Source organism: Haliotis rufescens, unplaced genomic scaffold (assembly GCF_023055435.1).
Source record: "Haliotis rufescens isolate VD_foot unplaced genomic scaffold, xgHalRufe1.0.p SCAF_3, whole genome shotgun sequence".
NCBI lineage: Eukaryota > Metazoa > Mollusca > Gastropoda > Lepetellida > Haliotidae > Haliotis > Haliotis rufescens.
Genome location: NW_025964001.1, coordinates 23,178,874 through 23,199,584, shown reverse-complemented (window position 1 = coordinate 23,199,584; position 20,711 = coordinate 23,178,874). Strand labels below are relative to the sequence as shown.

The window sequence follows — 20,711 nt, the reverse complement described above, 5'->3', positions numbered from 1 at the left end:
TGTAAAGGGAGCCCTTTTTCTGCTTATTTTGAGCTTTATCGCCGTTTCAAATTGTAACAGTGTTGCATGCATCTATTATATTAGCAGCATCTGACAGACAAGCATGGTGGACCCAGGTGTCCGGTAAACTGCATGCATGTGTAGTTCAGGGCACCATGGCGTTGCAAGGTTATTGAAAGTTTTTACACCACAGTATTCAATAAACGTTAAAGCAAACCACCATATTTTGTTACATAGACGCATTAAAAGCAATTGAGTTGGCACACACGATTAGATTATTTTATGGCTGTCAATATTTTAGCAAATGAAGCTAATATTTGTCAAGAAAGGTCTTTGGTGGCTATGCTTTTACAGAACTGAAAAGGTTTTGTCATATATGGTTAGAAGTCGACAAATATAGGAAAATCCTACACTGAAACGATATTTACAAACTTACCTCTCGCAAAGGAAAGAATGTCTGCGCGCCCTACTAAATATTTGGAGATATATGTATTGTGTTGCACTCGAGTGTATGGTTGGTCCAAGTTCCACATGTGTCTGCAAGGTTGCCAGCCCTCCCTTGGAAAATCTAGCTGCCTTGATCCAATAAATGTCGCAACAATGCAGCTCATTACATCTTTACAAAAATAGTGCCTAGGCACTGTAGCTCACCTGGATATGTAGTCAAAAAATAAAAATACTTAAAAGGACAGCCACTTAATAACAAAATTGCTGTCAGCATTGCTATTGAAATATGTCCTGCTTAAATACTGAGGCCAAACGTTTTAACCTGAAAAATCCCAATGATTTTGAACAAAATATGTTGTCATAAGGAGAAGCATACATGCCAAAGTTCTGTTTCCTCAGTCTGCCTATTTCAGAGATGTTTACAGAGCCTAAAACCATTCCTTTTGAGAGACTTGAAGAGTACTACAGTATTTTTGTGCTGAGCAGCAGCCATAAAAAGGTTTTGCAGTATTGTCGCCATGGTGGACATTTTGAAAATTAATGTAGTAATTGGTTAGAGCAAGAATCTGAAATTCTATGCAAAGTTCAAATCAAGGTAAAAATCACAAAAACAGTTGAGCCTCACTCACTATTAACTACATATGTACCAAAATTCATCACATTGGCATAATGGCCATAAATAGCTTTTTTTTAAAGCTTCCATGACAGAAATTCAGGTGTCGTCATTGGTGGAAACAAGATTGTGAAGTTTCAGCTTTATTGTCCAGCGGTTTCTGTGATATTTACAGATGTGGAAGGATGCTGGACAAGCATGCCATGACATAAGTCAGGTGAGCTAACAATGGAATAAATCATGCAAGAAACAAATTTCCACATTCATACTTTAATACCTATTCATAAAATACATAAAGGAAAACACATGAAGTAAAAGTGAACGACACCTGAACAAATGATACAGATATTAAAACATTTTGCCATTATTACATGATTGTAGAAAATAATAAAGTGATGATTTGGACAATAGTTTTGGTTTGTTGTTTAACACCGCAATCAGCAATATTCCATCTACATGACGGCGGTCTGGAAATAATCAAGTCTGGATCAGACAATCCTATGGTTGACATCAAGAGCATCGATCCACGCAATTGGGATCGATGACATGCATCAACCAAGTCAGCGAGCCTGAGCACCTGATCCTGTTAGTCGCCTCTTAACACTAATGCAAGCATCAGCGAAGGCTCATGTTATACAGAACCTAATAAGGAATGCATAAAACTACATATACCCCTCATGATACTGCTACAATGAATTTATCTTACTGACATTTTTTAATCTGGCACTGTACATGAATTAATACAAATTGAAAATTGATAGAAAACAGCTGCTCACTTGAGCTGAGGTTAGCTTGTTCCATGCAAAGTGACTTTCACTGACACATTAACAAGTGCAGTTATTTGTTTCGTAGTGTGGTGCAAAAGATTTATTCTCCTGCTCAAAAATCCATGTGTAGTCAGTTTTCCTCGTGGTTGGGTATAAGAGATTTATTTCCCTGACAGGTGGGATACATAGTAACTTATCAAAATCACATGAATCAAGCAGATCTCAACATTCTGACAGAGAGGTAAGATAATGTTCTTTAAACTCCAGTGCTACGAATAAGGGCAGATTGTTCAAGTATGAAATGGCATTATTGATTTCAGAATACAAAGTATCAAAGTTCATAAACAAAACATGAAATGTATTCACTGATAACACATGTAATATATTAGGGTGGTGATCATTTCTCCCAAAACTCAAACTGGGCTGGAGTTTGATGTGCAACATAAGATAACGATTTCCATTTGGAATTCAAGTACAGCACTGGGGAAGGACAACACATTATTTACATGATAACAGTTTACTTTCACAATCATGTACACAACAGATTAAAAATGCTGATCATGAATGCAAATCAAACAACTGATGTCACCTGCCTGGTTAGAAAGGTTAGATGTTGAAATTTATGCACAGCCATCAGCACAATTGTCAAATACAATTCTCTGATTATTTACAATCCATGCACGCTATCGTGATCACAGTTCATACTAGCAGATTTAAGTTCTCAGTGTAGATCAGTCATCCTTGTCATCATCCTTTTGGTCATCCCCATTGCTGGCTGGTGATGCATCCCTCTTGTCAGGGGACTTGGACCTGGAACGGGATCTGGACCTAGACCTGACCTTGCTCGGGCTGGCAGAATCACGATTATCTTTGTCAACCTTCTTGGAACGGGATTCACTCCTACTCCTTGATCTGCTACGACTGGGACTCCTGCTGCGACTCCTGCTTCTGGAGCGACTCCTTGATCGGCTTCTTCGGGATCTGGAACGGCTTCGGCTCCTGCTACGACTTCTGGAGTATGAACTGGAAAGGTGTAGCAAAATGTTTTCTTCATTTTATCTACATGTATATTGTTCTATTTTTTCAAGATTAATTAAATGACTTTTGTCCAGACATCTTTCACAACAATACTATTCAAATGAGAAAATTTATTCCTATACACATGCATTTATGGAGAGTGTTAACCCTTTTGCCCTCAATAAAACCAATGTGATTGTTCAAGAAGAAATCTATGTGATTACATTTAATAGAACCAAAATACTTACCGGCCACGCCTCTTTGGTTTGTCTTCCACAACTCGGATCTTCCTTCCATTGATTTCAGTGCTGTCTAGCTTATCAATAGCATTCTTCATGTCTGAATATGTAGCAAACTCCACAATTCTGAAAAATAGGCAGTGGTATAAAAACAAATGAACAACTTAAAGCATTTACTATAAAATTGCAAAACAAACTTCAATCAATACCCCCAACTCTATAACCAGTTGAAACTTACCCTTCATTCTTGTGCTTCTTGTGTGCGTCTGCATATGTAACTTCACCCGCCTGACGCATGTAGTCCTTAAGGTCCTTGAACACACAAAGAATAATCATAAAACATTGGAACCTATTTTCATCAAGAAACATGTTTAATCTTACCACAACAGGATGATACAGCTTCTCCATACCTGTTTCCAAAGAGAAATATCTATACCTAGATACCAAACCTGAATACAAGAATACCTAAAAGTATCAGAATTTCTTTGTCAATGAAAATCCATTTTCTGAAATTTGTAAAAATCCTCACCAATAGTGGGTATAAAGCTGCTGAATTCCTCAAACCAATGAACATAGGAGCAGTAATGTATACTCACATAACTTAAACATATTATTCACACAGAAGCTGTATTGACATATGACCATATTACACTGCATACTCATTTTATACTTCATCAGCTGACAAAGTCTCTGATCCTGGATCCAGTTCCCCGTCTTCAAACACATATACCACTTAGAATATTCATAGCTAAATAGAAATGAACCTTTCACTGAATTTGAACATCAAAGAATTTGTGTCAAAACATATCACTTTTTTCAGTGCATGACTGCATTAGATAAAGCCTTCTGAATACTAATGTGAATGTTTCCCCCCTATATTGAACAAGATCTTTCTCAGGCACCCAACGCCTTCTGTTTTCTTTTGAGTAGAGTAGTAGATCAATGATAAACTTTCAGGTAAGTTTCTTCAAAACATTTTTGGGAAAAATCATACGTGATTAAATTAGGCCAAATGTAAACTTTAGAAAGGTTCACAGAAACAATAGCAAGTGACGTTACAACTGATCATTTCTGTCATTGCAGTTGATTAAATTAAAATCACAAGTGAAGATACTTATCCCTGTTTCCCCTACACCTACTTTCAGCATAAGAGGAGCATTCAAAACAATTACCTCTGTACTTTCCCTTAATCAAGAGCTCATTTCTCAAAGGCCAAAGCAGGTATGGACCCTATATACGCTCTGCAAGAATGGACCTCGGGTTGACGGCTGGAGTCAGTGCCCAACAAGTAGGGCCAGTATCTGATCTCTTGCTCATAAGACGGATGAGAATAGACCCCAAGGGATGGACCTGTTCTGTATGGTGCCCCAGACGGCAAACAACTGAGCACCCTGACTGGAAGGAGGACCCTGTCTGAGAGGAAGCTAGTGCTTGGAAGATCATCTCCCCAATGAGTGACTGCATTTTCTGTTATTCACTAGGGATTCTTTCAGCCAGACTTCCAAAAGTTTTCTGAAAACTAAATTCTTTTTTCATCCAACCCCAATCAGACTTGGGAAGGACACCACTGGTGGCAGAGGACCAGCGTAGAGGATGATGTTTTATGGCATGCTGCTAGATCAAGACCTGCAGAAAGACCAAGTGCAGTTTGGCTGTGTCGTTCAGTAGGACCCTGTGATAGTCCGACAGCGCTTGCCTGCCTGTATGCCTGCCTGACCTAGGCCGATAGATAGTGGCAACCCTCAGACCTAAGGACCTTGGTTCAAGTTCAAGACCCAGTGACCCCATCAGGCTTCAGCGAGTCTCTCGAGCTTTGGGGGAAGATAGATAACATCCTTAAAATTAGTAACTGCCAAAAACAATGGAATATAATCATTAAACTGTTTTTGGTATCTTTCCAAATTTTATCAATACAATTCCATATTACTACACATATGATCTAAATGGGGTTTTATCATTTCTTTTCTTGATAAATTTTCTCTGAATGCTGCAACTGAAACAGGAGGAAATATATACAACATGCAAGGCCTAAGACAGTAAGTAACTCACCTGCCAGCTAACCCTTGATGAGAGATTCTCAATGATCAACCTGTATTCTGTGCGTGTAGGTGGCCCATAGCGACTGCAAATAACATTTTATATTGCAAATACTATTTCATGTCAAGGATATCTCATTGTCTTGTATTACGTCATAATCTTTAAGATGATGAACCAAAACGAGTAATAATGACATCATTCCAAGTTGTTCTTTAAGCATGTTAAGTAGTCACTCTCAAAGTTATCACTTTCATACCCTTTCAATGTGAAGGACAAAATCAAAAAGTCAGAATTATCTTATTTAATACCTGTCTCTGCCACTACCACCCCTACGACGTGGGGGGTACCCACGATCACGCTCTCGTTCTCTGAAGAAGTCTCCCCTTGCCCCTCTTGCATGCTCAACAATACACCTGTAAATACAACATCCAAAATCATAATCACTTGAGTAAAGGAAATACTGTAATCTCCAAACGAATCATATATCATTTCCATTTGAGCATCATTTTGGAGTAATATATAAATTACCGTATTCGATGTAATAAGCGGCCCGCTCTAATAAGCGCCCACGGCAATATTTTCTAATATATTGGCAAGTGAACAATCCCCATTAGCACCCCTTCCGATTGATCAATGTACACAAGACTTATCTATTCGTGTATAATACTCACTCGTGTGTTATATGCACCCTTAATTATGGGCAATTAAATTCTGGAAAATATATCTGTCGTATATAAACAGTTCAGGCTGTCAGTATAATCCACGAAATTTATCTTTCAACTCTGTTTTTTTTGCACCAAATAATATTCTAATAAGAGACCCCTATTTCTAATTTTGAGAGCGCCCTGGGCGCTTATTACGTCGAATATGGTATACTAAATGAAATACATAAACCTCAGTGCATCCCTTAGATAGCTTTTAATATTATGTACATTGTCAAGGAGTTCTTGTCATGAGCATAATGTTAAAAGTAAACATTTTTTGGATTCTACAATTCTTTAAGAATATTTCAAAGAGAGGTACATATTTATCCTGTCTATGTGTAGATGCAAAAAAAAAAGAATACAGGTTGTTTTTCCAAGCATAGTTTATTGCTTAATGTCCAATGGTATATACATGCTATATATGGAAACATGAAAATAATTATAGCCACTCCCCAATGACAAACCCAGTGTTTTGGAGAAAAGACATTTTCTGATTTCAATTCCACATCATGTATGAAGGCAGCCCGTAAATAATCAGGTCTGGACCAGACAATCCAGTGATTAATATCATGAGCATCGATCCACGCAATTGGGATCGATGACATGCATCAACCAAGTCAGTGAGCCTGACCACTCGATCCTGTTAGTCGCCTTTTATGGCAAGCATGGGTTGCTGAAGACCTATTCTAGCCCGGTTCTTCACAGTTTACTTTCAACAGTTTACTTTCAAGGTTGTTCAACTCTGAACTAGTGCCTTACCTTTCACCACACAATTCTTTGCCATTTAATTCATACACTGCATCATCAGCATCTCTGTAGTCTTCAAATTCCTGAAATGAAATGACACGATTGTGTGAGTCAGTGAATGTCAATACCGGTATGCAATAATGACACCCGAGAATGTCGCAGTGGCCTGCACCAGACAAACCAGTGACTGTAAGCATGATCAACAATTCACGGAGAGTTGAGGTAAAATAGGGTTAACGTCACGTTCACTTCATTTATACAGTAATGTGCGTGAATGTGGCTGCTTGCACTATCTCAGCTTTATGGTGCTGAGATACCATGCCACAAATAAACATGGATACCCCACTCAGACAGTATACAGCCTTACAAATTGGCCCGAGTCCTATAGTCCTTGCCAAACTGCCCAACAGTTAAGGTATCATAAGGACTAGTAGACATTTGCCATTTTAAGGGCTTTGCTATATGTTATCATTATAAAGGCTAGTGGACTAAAAATGTTCTTTCTACAACTGGTATACAGACTCCCACCCAACCAGTCATTGTTTTATACCCTAAATGCTGAACACCAGGCAGTGTAGCAAGCACCATCTTGATGGTATATGCTAAAGGCAGGCTACCAAACAGAAGTTGCCTGGGTTTATATTTGTTTGTTTGTTTGCATGTTGTTTAATGCCACACTCAGCAATATTCCAGCTATATGACGGCCATCTGTAAATAATCGAGTCTGAACAAGACAATCCAGCGATTGACATCATGAGCATCGATCCACGCAATTGGGATACCATGACATGAATCAACCAAGTCAGCGAGCCTGACCACCCAATCCCATTAGTCGCCTCTTACGACAAGCATAGTCGCCTTTTACGGCAAGCATGGGCTAGAATTGCCAAGCAAATGTGGCAACTACTGCTGGTGGCCAAAATGACAACCACTGCTTCTGGGCCACAATGTGATAATTGTGGTTGCCAAACATAAGCTATACATATGACAAAAGTGTCTTTTGAAATATATTGACAACTTTACTTACTACAAAGCCATAACCATTTTTCAACATAACATCTCTGAGTCTGCCAAAGTTCCTAAAGAAACGTTCAACGTCCTTCTCTCTGGCATGGTAAGACAATCGTCCAACGTACACCCTGGTACCCATTTTGTCCTGAAGAAAAAATCAACACTTTAATTGACAAGGTGATAATAATGATCCTTAACACCACCACTCAGAGCACCTTTAAGAATACAGCACCACAACTTTTCACTTCTCTTTCGTAGGTCACGTCACTAAAACACGCAACCAGTTTGAGAGAATCTGTCAGACACGAACTCCCAACCTTCGGAATGTGAGCCTGACAGCTTAACCAACAGAGCTGCGTCCACAGTGTTAAACTTAGTGCGAATGTACCCAGTCCTGACTATGACGTTACGGAACTGAACAGAAAGGGTGACGGACACTTATGAAGGTTTACGGGTAGGCTTTAGTCTACTAACACTTACGTGGGATCCCGATGACATCTGGCACACCTATCCCATTCTGTAGTGTAATCTAAAAGCTACGGAGTGGTGAGGAATGAACCGATATGGTGCTGACTGATAACAGTTCCAGGCGTCAAATATACAGGTACAAATGATCTCGAATGACATGGTATTTAATATATTTTGAGGGAACACTGTCAGGATAATGTAGAGCATAGTAAGGATCAAAGAAGGCATAAGCATCTCAGCATTGCTAGTGAGTGAGTTGGGTTTAACGCCGCTTTTAACAGTATTCCAGTTATGTCGCGGCGTGTCAGCTTAATGTTGGAGGAAAGCCCCAAGTGATGCAGGTCTCAGACGTTTACCACTTTGGTGAAACCCACGAGCACGGGTATGGTGCTGACAAACCTAGAAACATAATCGGGGCGAACCAGGATTCGAACCCACAATCATAGGTTTCTGGCATGCCTTAGGTGACTAAATCATGGGAACAATCATTTGCGGAATTGGAGGTTTCACAATCAGCGACTGAAAGTATTTCATACTCGTTTGTTATGATTTTATTCGCCATTTACATCACCATTAGCAAAAGGACTCGCTCTACATCTGACGACGTTTCGACATCGAAGCAGTTTAGACTTCCGGTATCTAGTTTCAATGGTGGAATGTACCACGTAAATGTTTCCAAATGCACAGGTACACTTTCAATTAACAGCACAGATATGTGTAACATCTGCTTACCTCCGGCGACAGGCCTATTCACCTATAAACCAAATCTTTCGTTTCTGGAAGTACTTCCAAACCAATCAAATGCCGACAAATTTCTGACCGACGCCTCGCCTGGACTGGTTCCCGTTCTGCGAAGGCAGAGAAACAATAGCGACACCAAGCGGAGGATCAGGGAAGCCTCGTAAGCTGGTTCCCGGGTCTCTATGCGCGTCGTTGCTATATTGTGATATTAGAGACGGGGCCCAGTTTAGCCTCACCGTACCCGGATGGTAAGCTGGGCCCCGTCTCCAATATCACAATATAGCAAGTTGACGACGAGCATAGGGACCCGGGAACCAGCTTAACCCGGATGGTACCTCGGAGTTTGTTCTTGACTGGGCTCCTGTACACGCAATGCAATAGTAGAACCAATTTAAGCTTGTTAACCAATGTCATCGTCTGTGGATATAATAATGACTTGGATATCCTCTATTCGATTGCAAATATTGTGTTCTAATACCTGTTCAAAATATCTTTCGTGTCTTTGTCAGTTTCGTACATATCCGTTCTGCGATCCGTAAACTTCATTAGCCCGTTGCTGCTACATGGCTCAGGCAAAATAACAACCCAAGCACATTTGATTGAAGTCCTACACACTTCGAAACTTTACTGACTCTAATATCAATTTAGAAATTTGAATATTACCCTCCTTACACTTGCCAGTTGCCAGTAATTTAAAATAAATCCAGACCCAGATTAGAATAGAGCGCCTCCCTTTTTTATTACAGAGAAAAAACAATGATGACTTCAGGATATAAATCAGGATATGTATCAAGTTCGCAGTATGTGTACACTATGCCATCATGTTGATAGACTGCCATTCATATGAACTCTTGCACAAAAGATTTCTGTTAATTTTATATAGAGAGTGAGTGAGTTGGGTTTAACGCCGCTTTTAACAGTATTCCAGTTATATCGCGGCGTTTCAGCTTAATGTGGGAGGAAAGCCCCAAGTGATGCAGGTCTCAGACGTTTACCACTTTGGTGAAACCCACGAGCACGGGTATGGTGCTGACAAACCTAGAAACATAATCGGGGCGAACCGGGATTCGAAGATGGTTTGACACAGTTGGGACAACGCAAAGACGTATATAGAATATGTATATACGTCCGTGGACAACGCAACGTTGGAAGTAACGTTGTAAAGAAAAAGTCTTCATCCAGTTGCAATGAAGCGTTGGGGCAACGTTGGTTGGAAGTTTTGATACAGTGTTAACAAGTAACCGCAAGGTTAATTTACAGTTGTGAAGCAGTTGCGCTTTATCAATTTCGTTTGTTTCTATGTATAAAATGTCCAAGACGCTAAATGTTTGTTTATTTTGTACCTTGTTTTCATGCGTCAATATATCACAGCCTCAGCATTTTACTGCAACTATACTTTAACTAATAATTAGTATTTTGTCTTCGACTTACTTACTTACTTACTTATATTGGAGATTGGTAGTTTACTGGGGTTTTAAATGCGATTTATTAGTCCTGTTTTGATTAAGTATACGCCTAAGGCTTTGAATTTTTCTATTTTATTTTGTGTATTTAGGATTGCTTCTAGAGTAAGAGCCTTATTTAGATTTAGGGTGGTTTGTAGTGTAGTTCGGTGTGTTAGGTAGTGGGTGCAGTGTATGAGTGCGTGTTCTGGGGTTTCTTGTTGTTTGCAATGTGGGCAGGTTCCTGTTGCGTGTTTTCTTATTATTTTGAGGTGGTTATTTAGGTTGGTATGTCTTGTTTGGAGTTTAGTGATTACTCTGTCGATTCTTTTGGACGGATGTAGAATTTTTGGTTTGGTTAGGGTTTTTTTTAGAACCTTTTTGATTTGGCTATTTGAGTTTTTATATAGGTTATGCCATTTTTTGGTGATTTTTTGTTTGTTGACACTTTTAATTTCTGATTTGGAGATGGGTAGGTCTTCGAGAGTAAGTGTTGTTATTATAGTGACTGTGCACAACGACGTGCGCTTTTAGCAAACATCACGTGGTTGTGACGTCATTGTAAAAACATAGTCTGTGACCACACTCCGGCACAGTGATGACTTAGCATATAGAGTATATAAACGTTATTAAAACACGCACACACTCGCATATGTTTTAGAAATTAACAGATAAAATCCCCAATATATATGATATAGTTATTTAATCAACATTAAGTCATTGTTAACCGCCACCTGGTACATGCTTGGACCAATCGCCGGAATGCCAAATAGAATGTCGCCGCCCCCATCCATTATCCTGTAAATAACTGATAAATTAATAACGTAATCATGGTTTCCAGTCGCTTCTGCAAAAAGCAGTTTCGCAAAACCAATTTATAGCCAGGGCAAACCCTGAAGCAATCCATGCTTGTCGTATTAGAGGTGGTCAGGGCTCGCTGGCTTGGTTAATGCATGTCATCGTATGCAAATTGCGTAGGTCGATGTGCATGGCGTCAATCACTGGATTGTTTGGTTCAAACTCGCCCCGTCATACAGCTGAAATTATTACTCAGTGCGGTGTTGTACAACAAACAAACAAAGCCAGCGCAAAAACAGACATTGAAACTGCCATGAGACAGTGGTAGGGATACGTACGAAAGCGTGAGAGAATTTTAAAAATCGCAAAAGTCAAACCAGCTGACTGAACACGGTTTTCAATGCCATAAAAACACAAACCGAATGGCTTCCAGTATGTTTTCGTTTTATCTTTCATCATTACATATATTATTAATTCAAACACAGTCCTCGTCAGTAAGTGGCTGTTATAAAGGCTGATATTTATGGGGAGAGTTATTTGTATCAGGTACTGTAAACGACTACAGTTATGTTATTCTTGACTTGATAATCCGTATCATGGTAGCAGCACACCCTCCAATTATAGACAACCCTAATAACTTTATAAGAGCTTGGCATAGCGTTGACGAAGGGCGTTACATTAACGTTGGACTGACGTTGGCGAATTTCCTTCCATACGTTGGGACAACGTTGCACTTTAGAGCAAATAAAACTTTCGTTGGCCAAACATTGTAAACAAAACTGACAAACCCCTTTCGGCAGTCATAAGAATTCTCTGCTCAAAGCAGAGCATATTGTACGATTCTAACTATATCATGAGCATGTGTTTATGAATGAAATAGCGATGGTACCTGCAGTTGGCGAAAAAGTCAACATATATTGCGGCACATATAAAGTAAATTGTCCACCTGAGAAAACACATGAGCAAGTCAAAATTGGGAATTGCATCAGACATAATTTTTGTAACGATGCATCAAATTGTTCTCAACATGTCTACCATAAAAAGTTTTGAAAGCTTTACTAAGGTCTTGAATGTTATAACCATGATCAAACAACTTTTGAGGATGTGAAATGTAGACACCAAAGGAGGGAGCTGCTGAAATATTGCTTGACATGAAAGACTATTGGAAAGTCATCCCTCTTGTCATACTGTCTTGTGGGATGTCACTCTGTCATTCTGAATCTTTATGCAGATGGACCAGACAATCCAGTGATTGACATCATGATCAACAATCACGCAATTGAGATACAATGACATGCATCAACCAAGTCCGCAAATCTGACTACCCAATCCTATTAGTCGCCTCCCACGAAAAGCATAGTCGCCTTTTATGTCAAGCATGGTTTGCTGAAGACCTTTTCTTCCCCGGATCTTCATGGTTAATATGCACATGTACAGAGAGCATTATCAACCATTAACACATGACAAAAGAAAAGCAGTTTTGACAAAGCACAGTTTATTTGAAACAGTTTCTAGCTACACTGTCATACAACAAAGAGGACCTGGTAACAGCCTGACCCACTTCATGATGGCCAACACTGCTGCTTTATGTACAAGTGATCCACAAGTCTGGCTCAGCGTGTCTGCAGGACACCACAGACATGGCCCATGCAGTACTACATGTGATCTCAGAGACCACACCAACACTTAAACTAGTGCGGATACGACACTAGCACTTAAACTAGTGCAGAGACCTAAGGATGTATTCAGTCTAACCCAGTCAACATGAACTGCAGACCATGGGCTTCATCTATAGCTAGCTCACAGTTCTTAGTTATCAGTTGGCTAGCTCAATGAATTAAAGATGGATATATGGCTTTTGAGATCCACAGTAGCACTTCAAACTATCTCAAACACCCAGTGTTGGGAATAAGGGTAACTAAGGTAGGCTCAAGGATGACTCAAAGACCCACTTTACACTTCTATAACACTCATGGATGGGAACAACCTAGCTCAGAGAGCTACAGTGTTAGACCAGGCTAGTTAACAGAGCAACAGGCTGCTGGAGAACAGCTGAAGGGACACACATAGTTACTGAATAAGTTATCCTGACACCACAGAGACCTGGTACTAAAGTAGACCTACATACTGTCCAATATAACCTTTCATATGTGATGGTAGCGTTATGAATGTCCTAACTTGTATACTTGAACATAAACTTATGTCAGTCATAAGGTAACGATACTTCCCTGAAGAGGGATTCCAGGGTGCCGTTTCTCAAAAGTCTCAAAAGATAAGTGAGTGAGTGAGTTGGGTTTTACACCACTTTTAGCCATATTCTAGCAATATCATGGCTGGGGAACACCAAAAATGGGCTTTTCATATTGTACCCATGTATGGGAAGCCATAACTTCAGCAGACGAGGAAAAACCACAAGGCTACCCTACCGCGCCCTCACAGAGAAGACTGACATAAGTCTACCTTAAAACAGCAGCTGTGATACTTGTGTTGCTATGATCACTTTCTGAAATGAACCACTGGTTTTAAAGTGAGGATAGAATGTTCTCAACTTAATGTTAACTTAATATCTAATGAAGCATTTTTATTGATGTGAACGTGAATCAGTCCACCATCAGCTTCCACCATCTGTGTCCATCATCACTAAACACAACTCACAGTTTAAGCAGTTGCTGACTAATGTCGGAAATAGTACATCAAGAGACATGGGATGGGGGTAAGTCTCAAATACTTAAGGTAGAAATGCCTTTGCAGACTAATGCCACAAATCTGAAAAACAAAACAAGGCCTCGAAATGAAAGAATATTGTTTTGCCTTTCTTCATATTGCACATGATGAATATTGAATTTTATAGTGCGAACATTCCACCTTAGAGGGTAACCCACATCTGACTCTCTTCATGAGTGTGGACCAAACCAGAACATCTTCAGAAACATAAATAATCCTTGGTGATTGATAATTCAACCTTGACAACCTCCACATACCATTCACAACTTCTCAATCTCCGTTATTTGATCAAATATGACAAGGATATACAATAAAATCTCCAACCAAGGGTAAAACTCAATTTGCTCAATGTTCACATGTGAAGAGAGGCCTTGACAGCGATGGCGAGGTTTGATCATATTGGCAAATCTTTCTAATGGCACGAACTTGTAAACACAATGGATGGAGCATGTAAATCATGTGGATTATGCAATATGGTGAAACACAGGATAATGATTATTTCATGGACACATGGGACAAAAGCATCAACACAAGACAGGACATATGATTCTTTGAAACGAAAGATGGAAGTGAATGTCTTTGTGTACAAATCTGGTTACGATCTAGCAGTGTCAACATCGGTCTTAAGGAAGCACTTAAGGATCAATCATTTTATCTTCGTGAAAGAAAGTTTGCCTGTCAATGATTGAGAAAACCGGTTTTGCCGACTTTGAGAACAAATGAAATACAAAACGATTTTCCAAGAGACAAACACATTTCTTGGGTTTGTCAGTCCCATTATGTTAGTCCCGTTTCGACAGGTTGATGACAAGAGTGTGTTAACTGATTGCAATTAAAGAATATTTAATATATTTGTTATCAGGTGTGCTAGCAATCCAGAATTTGTTACTTTCTAAAAAACTCTTGTGACTTTTTTTAATACCGCTTACATTCCTGATACATCATGACTGGGGGCACCATAAAAGTCTTTCACACTTTGTACCCATGTGGGTCATCAAACCCGGGACGCTAGTGTGACACGCGACCACCTTTACCACCCCTTTGAGTGAGTGAGTGAGTATGGTTTTACGCCGCTTTTAGCAATATTCCAGCAATATCACGGCGGGGGACACCAGAAATGGGCTTCACACATTGTACCCATGTCGGGATTCGAACCCGGGTCTTCGGCGTGACGAGCGAACGCTTTAACCACTAGGCTACCCGACCGCCCACCCCCCCTTTGAAAGATAACATGATTGATCTGTTGAAGCCTAATACAATTCTGACAACACAACATGGTATGTTATAGTGGAGTAGCTGAGGCCAGGATAAACAGTGTTGTAATAAGGCAAGTTTTTGTGTAGCTGTGAACTTAGTTTGTTCAAATTGTGATGAACATGGCGACAAACGACAGCTTCTGATTCTGTTACACATGATTATGCTTGCGAGGTCACGATTAATTTCCATGGAATCACAGACATCATGTTTTCAACAAACTAATATCGATATGTGGACAGAAAGTTGGAAAATATACTGGTGTACTTCATCAAGTTTTGAAAGACACAAAGCACAAGGTACAACATCTAACGGTTTACAGGTTCATTCACACAGGGCAACTAGGACTGCAAGATGACTAGCATTCCAACACAATTCACAGGAGCTTTGGTGTTAACGGTGCAAGTTCCCATACATCTCAGTTACTGCATTGTTGCCAAGCAACATACTGATACATTCTCATGGCATCTACCACAGAAACGGATGAATCTGCTGAGATTCTTGAAAGTATTAATGCATACCTCAGTGGCAGAAACTAACATTTTTTGTCCACTAGTCCTTATAATGATAACATATAGCAAAACCCTTAAAAATGGTAAATTTCTACTAGTCCTTATGATACCTTAACTATTGGGCAGTTTGGCAAGGACTACAGTGAGTGTGAGTGAGTGAGTGAGTTTGGTTTTACGCTGCTTTTAGCAATATTCCAGCAATATCACGGCGGGGGACACCAGGAATGGGCTTCACACATTGTACCCATGTCGGGAATCGAACCCGGGTCTTCGGCGTGACGAGCGAACGCTTTAACCACTTGGCTACCCGACGGCCCCGCAAGGACTACAGGACTAGTGCCAATTTCTAACAGTGTTAACCTGTAGTCATGTGTGAATGTAAGACCGTGTCATTGTTGGGGTGTCATGAATCGATGGATAAAATATTTTTTTATTGGACTTACAATACACCTGCTCAAACTAAAAAAATTATCTTTCAATTTCTTTAACATAATCAAACAGTTTTGTGTGTTTTGATGTTTACACATGGAAGTGTGTTGAAAGCAACAACATGTATTCACTATTTGCACCGTGTGAATGGCCTCGAATGGGGTACTGTACAGTGGTAACAGTAACAAGCATAACTAACACCTTTTCCAATCACAACATCCTTCAAAGGAAAATCCTTCATCGAACAGATATAACTTGGCAGCTATGTAAAAAGCCATGAATTATCCACCAGAAAATCTCAACATCCAAAATTCTGAGACAGTGCTATGATATTATAACACTGTGTTCTTTTTTGTAGAAACTATTGATCATTTAAAGTTTTGACACATTTTACCACATCAATACATTGTTACAAATGTCAATGATATTTAAAATTACAAATAATGTCCCTTCAAAACAGAACAATAAAAAATTGCAAGTTTGTCAATGTTACTTTTTGAAGTTATCAAATGGTAGCAGTCAAAACAGCATTTTCACCAGGTTAATCAGTAATTACTTAATTAAGGATATGATTTTTAGGTGCACATTCACTGGTGGCCATGTATACATTTGTCCACTTTGTGAAAGCAAGTGGACAACACTTGACGGAGTGATCTCCCCTGAGCACTAATCACATAAACAATAAGACAAACATCAGCAAGGAGGCTGCAGCTGTCAGTAAAACAGAACCACTACATTGAGAACATCATGGAGATGCTGCAGGGACGACATTCAAGGTCAACTTATAAACTACAGCACAGCCAATCAGGGACGCATCACAATTACAGGGACGAACCATCAGCCGACAATGGCTACCGGCAACAGATTAACACATGAGGAATATTTTTGTTTTAATGCAATCATTTTCTTAGCAGTGTCCAATACTAATTTTCTTTAACATTTTAAATTCTGACTTTACATTTTTTTATACTACCAACCTGTTCAATGACTCATTTATGTAATAGGTACACTGTGCACAAGAGGCCTTGTATTAGGGTGTGGGACTTTTCCTGCTGCTCTTACCAAACAGAAGCCACCCCACATATCACCAATATTTGTCCTGACACTTGGTTCGGAACTCAGAATGTCAGATGTCCCAAACATACCCAATAACTATTACCATTATTTGTTGAAAAGAAAAGCCCCCCCCCCCCATTTTCAATAAGAAATCATCCCCACTCTAATAAGATGGGTGAGTAGATACAGTAATCATTTTCTGGGCCCCGTTCCACAAAGCAATTGTAGTGCTACGACTGTCGTAAGTCTATGTTAAATTATGGGAGTTACGATCATCTTAGCGCTACTATCGCTATGTGGAACACAGGCCCTGGTGATTCAATTTATTGCCAATAGCTGAAAAATTCCAAAGCTAAGTTATCATGACTGCTGTTCCCTCAACCTTCCATAAACTTGATCCGTACATCCATCCTCGTACCCTATTTGAATATCGTCACCTCAGCCATCCCATGATGCATCCCCACAAAAAACTCCCCCATCACAAACACTAACTGCAATGGCTGCATAAGGAATGATCACACATCGACACAAACACAGGGTAAATGAAGCACCAAACATCATGACTCCGTGACGTACATGCATGCACACAGTGGAGATATATGGAGTCTCTTAGTACAGCAAAGAGCACAAGACATGTACCTGATGTGGGTATTATGTACGATATATACAATGAAATGATATCCAGTCAAGCTGGTTTCAGAGACAGATGGTACATTGCCATGGATATTAGATGTTCCCACGGCGGCGAAATGTGATTTTGGTTTGAATATCATCAAATGATCAATATAAGAATTTGATTTCAACAGTTCCTTCTTCGTCCTAGCTCCTTGGTGCTTTAGATGTTACTTTTGGGGTTGAATTTTGCAGCAACATTTCTATTTTGTGTTAAACATATTAACCCATATACAACAGTTTACACTATACACAAACCTAGTGTTCTGATACATAGTCAACAATAACATTGTACATATCACCGTTCCATCACAATGTTGTATTTTGACAACTGTCTGATTTGATTGGATCACTTACTAATTTTCTAATTAATAATTTCATTTCATACCTGTTTGATTTACATACTCAGACAAATCTTCAAGGAGAAAGTAACATCAATATCTAACAGTAACACCATCTTTCCTAGGATTCATGTCCGATTTTTAGACTCCTTCTCCATCAGCCAAGTCGTAAAGAAACAGATGGAATGCTTAGATCAGATAAAATATACTCTAACATTAGAATTCAAAGATTCATCACAGAAGAACTAAAGTCACTAATATGCAATTTGATGCTATACTCCATCTTTCAATATTTACAGATCAGAGAAACAACTGTGAATTGAAAATCACAACAAGTATGTGTTATATCTACATTACTGCAAATCAGTGTTGCTTTTGAAGAAAGCATTTTGATATTACACGATGCTGCCAGATAGAGTTAGTTGCTATGACTACACTATCAGATCAAATAAAAACACTGCTATAGGGAACAGATTAGGGTAACTATCTACGTAAACACCTAGGATTTCGCACCAAATCATATTAAACTCTTATACTTTAGTATTTAATGCAAAAAGAAATCTAAACATATATGTTGATAGATAGACACTGCCCATAAAACATGGTTTAATTCTTAGGAAATTGCTAAAACCAGATTCCTATGTCACTGGCATATGAAAACTACAGTGTAACATAAATATACTACTCGAACAAAGTTAAAGAACACCCGATTGTTTCATATGACTATGGTTATCAGTCATTGCTGGTGGGCATTGCATCGCACAAGCTTCGAACAAGCTTACTTGTTTTGAGTAGTATAGAAAGCATCTACCAAGAAAATCTCCATGGTGATATCAATATTGAAAAGATATAAATATGTCACTATTTCACACTGATATGTGCATACAATCGTGCACAGTCATTGTTGTGCCTACATGGGAAATATTGCAGAAATATTCACATCTGGCACAAAAAGCTTTATAAAACAAAGCAGAAATGTACATTTTACAGTATATATTATTTGCACATGTGCCCATAGTGAGCTATGAATAGAGTGAAAATACACACTAACATGCCAGCAAAACGCTTATATATTAAACTGGACACACAAAGGGCGAATTGTAAATTCAGGCAAAATACTCCTGAAACCTTCTACTCTATATGTCCCTCTATAAACCTCTATCATCTTAATTGCCCTTCATGAGAAAACGCTGTGAACTCCAATGAAGAGTTTCATACTGTATCAATGATAAACATCATCAAGCATACCACAGAAACTCGATTACTGATTCACACAACACGCGCCAACTTTCAGAAGCTGTTAAAGCTTTGTGGAAAAAATCACTCAATTGATACTGACATGTAAGTACCATGTACATTTCATGTGTTATAACAACACCAATGTCAGTAACCATAGCTATAACATAGTCAACGGAAATGATTTGCTGAAATGTACAGTGCTGTATATGAAGTTGAAGACAGAGACACCGCTCTGACACTGATCAATACTAGCCATAGCAGAGATAACACCCACTTCAAGAACACCTTGTTTCATTTGAATTTGATAGCCGCTTTGCGTATTCTGGAAACCAAGATTTAAGTCACTGCTAAAATGTTGTTGTTTTTTCACTTCATACTGACTGTTTGCCAGAGAGAAAGTTTTTTAGAAGCTTTAGCAAACAGTTGTCAATATTAAGAAAAACTTCCCCCTGTCAAACAGCTTGAAAACTGGCCTTAAACTAAGTCTGTCAGTATTTATCTCCCTTTAACCATACCAGTTATTTCACAGTCGGCAGATATTCTCCATAATGTTTTTGTAAACATGGTAGAGACAAGCGCTGGGTGAAGTGGGTGTTAACTCTGATAATACTACAAGCTGTATTTAACGTCTGCAGTGATAGCTTGATGTTGCAATGATGGCAGCATCTTGTCGATAATTCAGCGGGATCGTGGCGGAATATTATGACCAACGCCCTCCAGTGGCAGGCTATATCTTATTATGTCGGGCAAAGGACTGCAAAGAAAGAAAACATGAGATTAAATATTGCATCTTACAACATAGTACCAAGCAATATAATCGTCTGTGACTTAGCCACTGGTCTGAAGCCCCAGTCTTGTAAAATTCTATGAGGTCCAGTCAGCTCAGTTAATAATAGTCCATATGATAACACTGAAATCTACTGAAAATGATGCCAAGAGCCCAATGTGGGTTTGTAGACTGATACACCAGCAATACTGTGCTGGAAGAGTTGCACGTAATTATTCCACTGCTGCATTGTGAGCAATCATATCAACCATGGATAAAAATGTTTTTCATTTCCAAATAACGAAGTGACTTTTCCCAAAGTCACAGTTGGTTTCAGGGATCATTTTAATATGTCAGGTCCAGGAATCATTTTAATATGTCAGGTCTAGGGATCATTTTAATATGTCAGGTCCAGGGATCATTTTAATATGTCAGGTCCAGGGATCATTTTAATATGTCAGGTCCAGGAATCATTTTAATATGTCAGGTCTAGGGATAATTTTAATATGGCAGGTCCAGGGATCATTTTAATATGGCAGGTCCAGGGATCATTTTAATATGTCAGGTCCAGGGATCATTTTAATATGTCAGGTCCAGGAATCATTTTAATATGTCAGGTCCAGGGATCATTTTAATAAGGCAGGTCCAGGGATCATTTTAATATGTCAGGTCCAGGAATCATTTTAA

The 20,711-nt window shown here is 39.1% G+C and overlaps 2 protein-coding genes across 2 annotated transcripts in view; both read right to left on the bottom strand.

The window, feature by feature from the left end:
• Positions 1 to 1,314: 1,314 nt before the first annotated feature.
• On the bottom strand, positions 1,315 to 8,935 carry LOC124146491 (serine/arginine-rich splicing factor 4-like). Its single transcript, XM_046516806.2, has 8 exons — positions 8,783 to 8,935; positions 7,599 to 7,727; positions 6,584 to 6,654; positions 5,429 to 5,533; positions 5,133 to 5,205; positions 3,322 to 3,395; positions 3,093 to 3,209; positions 1,315 to 2,850 (listed from the first exon to the last, which is right to left on the bottom strand). The coding sequence occupies exons 2-8, from the start codon at positions 7,719 to 7,721 to the stop codon at positions 2,559 to 2,561; spliced, it is 855 nt and encodes a 284-aa protein (XP_046372762.2). The 5' UTR covers positions 7,722 to 7,727; positions 8,783 to 8,935; the 3' UTR covers positions 1,315 to 2,558.
• A 3,574-nt stretch (positions 8,936 to 12,509) lies between these two features.
• The window catches only part of LOC124146488 (fasciculation and elongation protein zeta-2-like), an 87,920-nt gene continuing 79,718 nt past the window's right edge, over positions 12,510 to 20,711 (bottom strand). The window contains exon 8 of the mRNA XM_046516801.2: positions 12,510 to 20,012. Within this exon, the coding sequence (XP_046372757.1) occupies positions 19,996 to 20,012 (17 nt within the window). The 3' untranslated portion in view covers positions 12,510 to 19,995. The remainder of the gene's footprint in view (positions 20,013 to 20,711) is intronic.

Bases quoted from the DNA above. Each gene is read 5' to 3' on its own strand.
- LOC124146491 (XM_046516806.2), bottom strand. From the start codon at position 7,721: ATGGGTACCAGGGTGTACGTTGGACGATTGTCTTACCATGCCAGAGAG. The intron at 5,206-5,428 runs GTATTAAATAAG...TGTTATTTGCAG, and splicing joins GGTGGTAGTGGCAGAGACAG to TCGCTATGGGCCACCTACAC. The intron at 3,210-3,321 runs GTAAGTTTCAAC...CCTATTTTTCAG, and splicing joins AAGAAGCACAAGAATGAAGG to AATTGTGGAGTTTGCTACAT.